At 34.9% G+C, this 1,465-nt stretch overlaps 2 protein-coding genes across 2 annotated transcripts in view; both read left to right on the top strand.

Moving 5' to 3' along the window:
* Positions 1 to 499: 499 nt before the first annotated feature.
* Positions 500 to 1,433, top strand: LOC109581378 (uncharacterized; the record flags this gene model as incomplete). The annotated part of the gene is made up of 2 exons (XM_019995443.1): positions 500 to 939; positions 1,008 to 1,433. Coding segments are annotated over 2 exons (782 nt in total), but the record flags the coding sequence as incomplete, so codon positions are not given.
* The window catches only part of LOC109581374 (uncharacterized), a 2,118-nt gene continuing 2,012 nt past the window's right edge, over positions 1,360 to 1,465 (top strand). Inside the window, exon 1 of the mRNA XM_019995440.1 lies at positions 1,360 to 1,426. Within this exon, the coding sequence (XP_019850999.1) occupies positions 1,360 to 1,426 (67 nt within the window). The remainder of the gene's footprint in view (positions 1,427 to 1,465) is intronic.

Raw genomic sequence — 1,465 nt, 5'->3', positions numbered from 1 at the left:
GATACCATTGTGATACTTTACTAAACTGTGTTATTCACAATCTTTCAGGAAGTAAGTCACGTCACATGTGAATGTATAATTTTATTCTTTTCTTCTATGACACCATTGTGATACTTTACTAAACTGTGTTATTCACAATTTTATAGATAGTAAGATCAAGTTACTTTTGAAATTTGTGAATATATATATTTTTATGTGTCTGTTGTGAGATGTGATTTTATTTTTTTAATACAATGGATTCTCACTACACTTTTAATAGGATATAAGTAAGTAAATATAATACTTGTGTAACTCTAAAGTTTTTTTTACACAAAAGTACTGTAAAGTAATGGATTATATATGCATGTAGAACAAAGATAGTACTATGTAGAAACAATCTTGCTGCCTTTAGGCTATACGCTGAAGTTATTAGAACCTAAGCTTATTTGTTTCAATGATTTGCTATTTTATAAATATACAAAACTAACATGAGATAATGCCCATTATATTGTACCTATAGTTCCCTATGAGATCTCTCTCAAGGAACAAGGAAGTGCTGATGTAGCGTATGCTCGTCTTATGTTACTGGGATCAGCTGGTACTGGCAAGACATCTCTCAAGCGTTCATTAATGGAAAAACCTTTCAATCCTCATACTACAAGCACCATTGTATCTGATGTATCCTCTGTACGACCATTTGGACACGAGTGGCAAACAATGAGAGAAAAAAAATGGAGAGAAGCCACAAAAGAAGATGAAATTCAGGAACTTGCACATTTGCTTGAATCCAGTCTTTCTAGACCATCCTCGCACAATGCATCTATATTAAGTGCAGAATATTCTCATAATGAATCATCTACTAGTTCAATAGCTTCTGATTTGAATGTAGAGGGTCGTATCCAATCATTACTTAGAAAAGCTAAAGGTTCCACTGGTCAGACAACCAAATCATTTGTTCAAGTGAGTCATGCATAGATACTAATCATACTGTTAAAAATAAATTGCATAATTTTATCAATCTGCAGCAGCCATTTCTTCATATATGGGATTGTGGTGGTCAGCCAGTGTTCCTTGAGATTCTCCCAGCCTTCCTCACTCCTCGTACAATGTTTCTCCTCCTCTTTGATGCTTCAAAGGATTTCAGAGAAAGATGGCAGTCACGTCAGAATACTCCTGATGGTAGAGTGCTATTTGGTGAGGTAGTGAATGAAAGCACAAGTGATCTAATGGCCAAATGGATGTCTACAATACACAGTCACCTTGTGAAGCACAACAAAGATGATACTTCTCCTAGTCCTAGTCTCTATTGTATTGGCACTCATGGTGACAAGCTAAAGACCAAGATGGAAGAGAGATCAATTAGAATATGAAATACAATCCATGTACCAGAAAAAAGAGTTCTCAGATCTTATCAAAGATGTGCTAATCATTGATAATACGACCTCAGGCAAGGGGAAAAAAGAAGATCCAAGCATTACAAAATTAC

This window comes from Amphimedon queenslandica, unplaced genomic scaffold (assembly GCF_000090795.2).
Source record: "Amphimedon queenslandica unplaced genomic scaffold, v1.1 AMPQUscaffold_13445, whole genome shotgun sequence".
In the NCBI taxonomy this organism is placed as follows: Eukaryota; Metazoa; Porifera; class Demospongiae; order Haplosclerida; family Niphatidae; genus Amphimedon; species Amphimedon queenslandica.
This window is presented reverse-complemented; position numbering and strand designations above follow the sequence as displayed.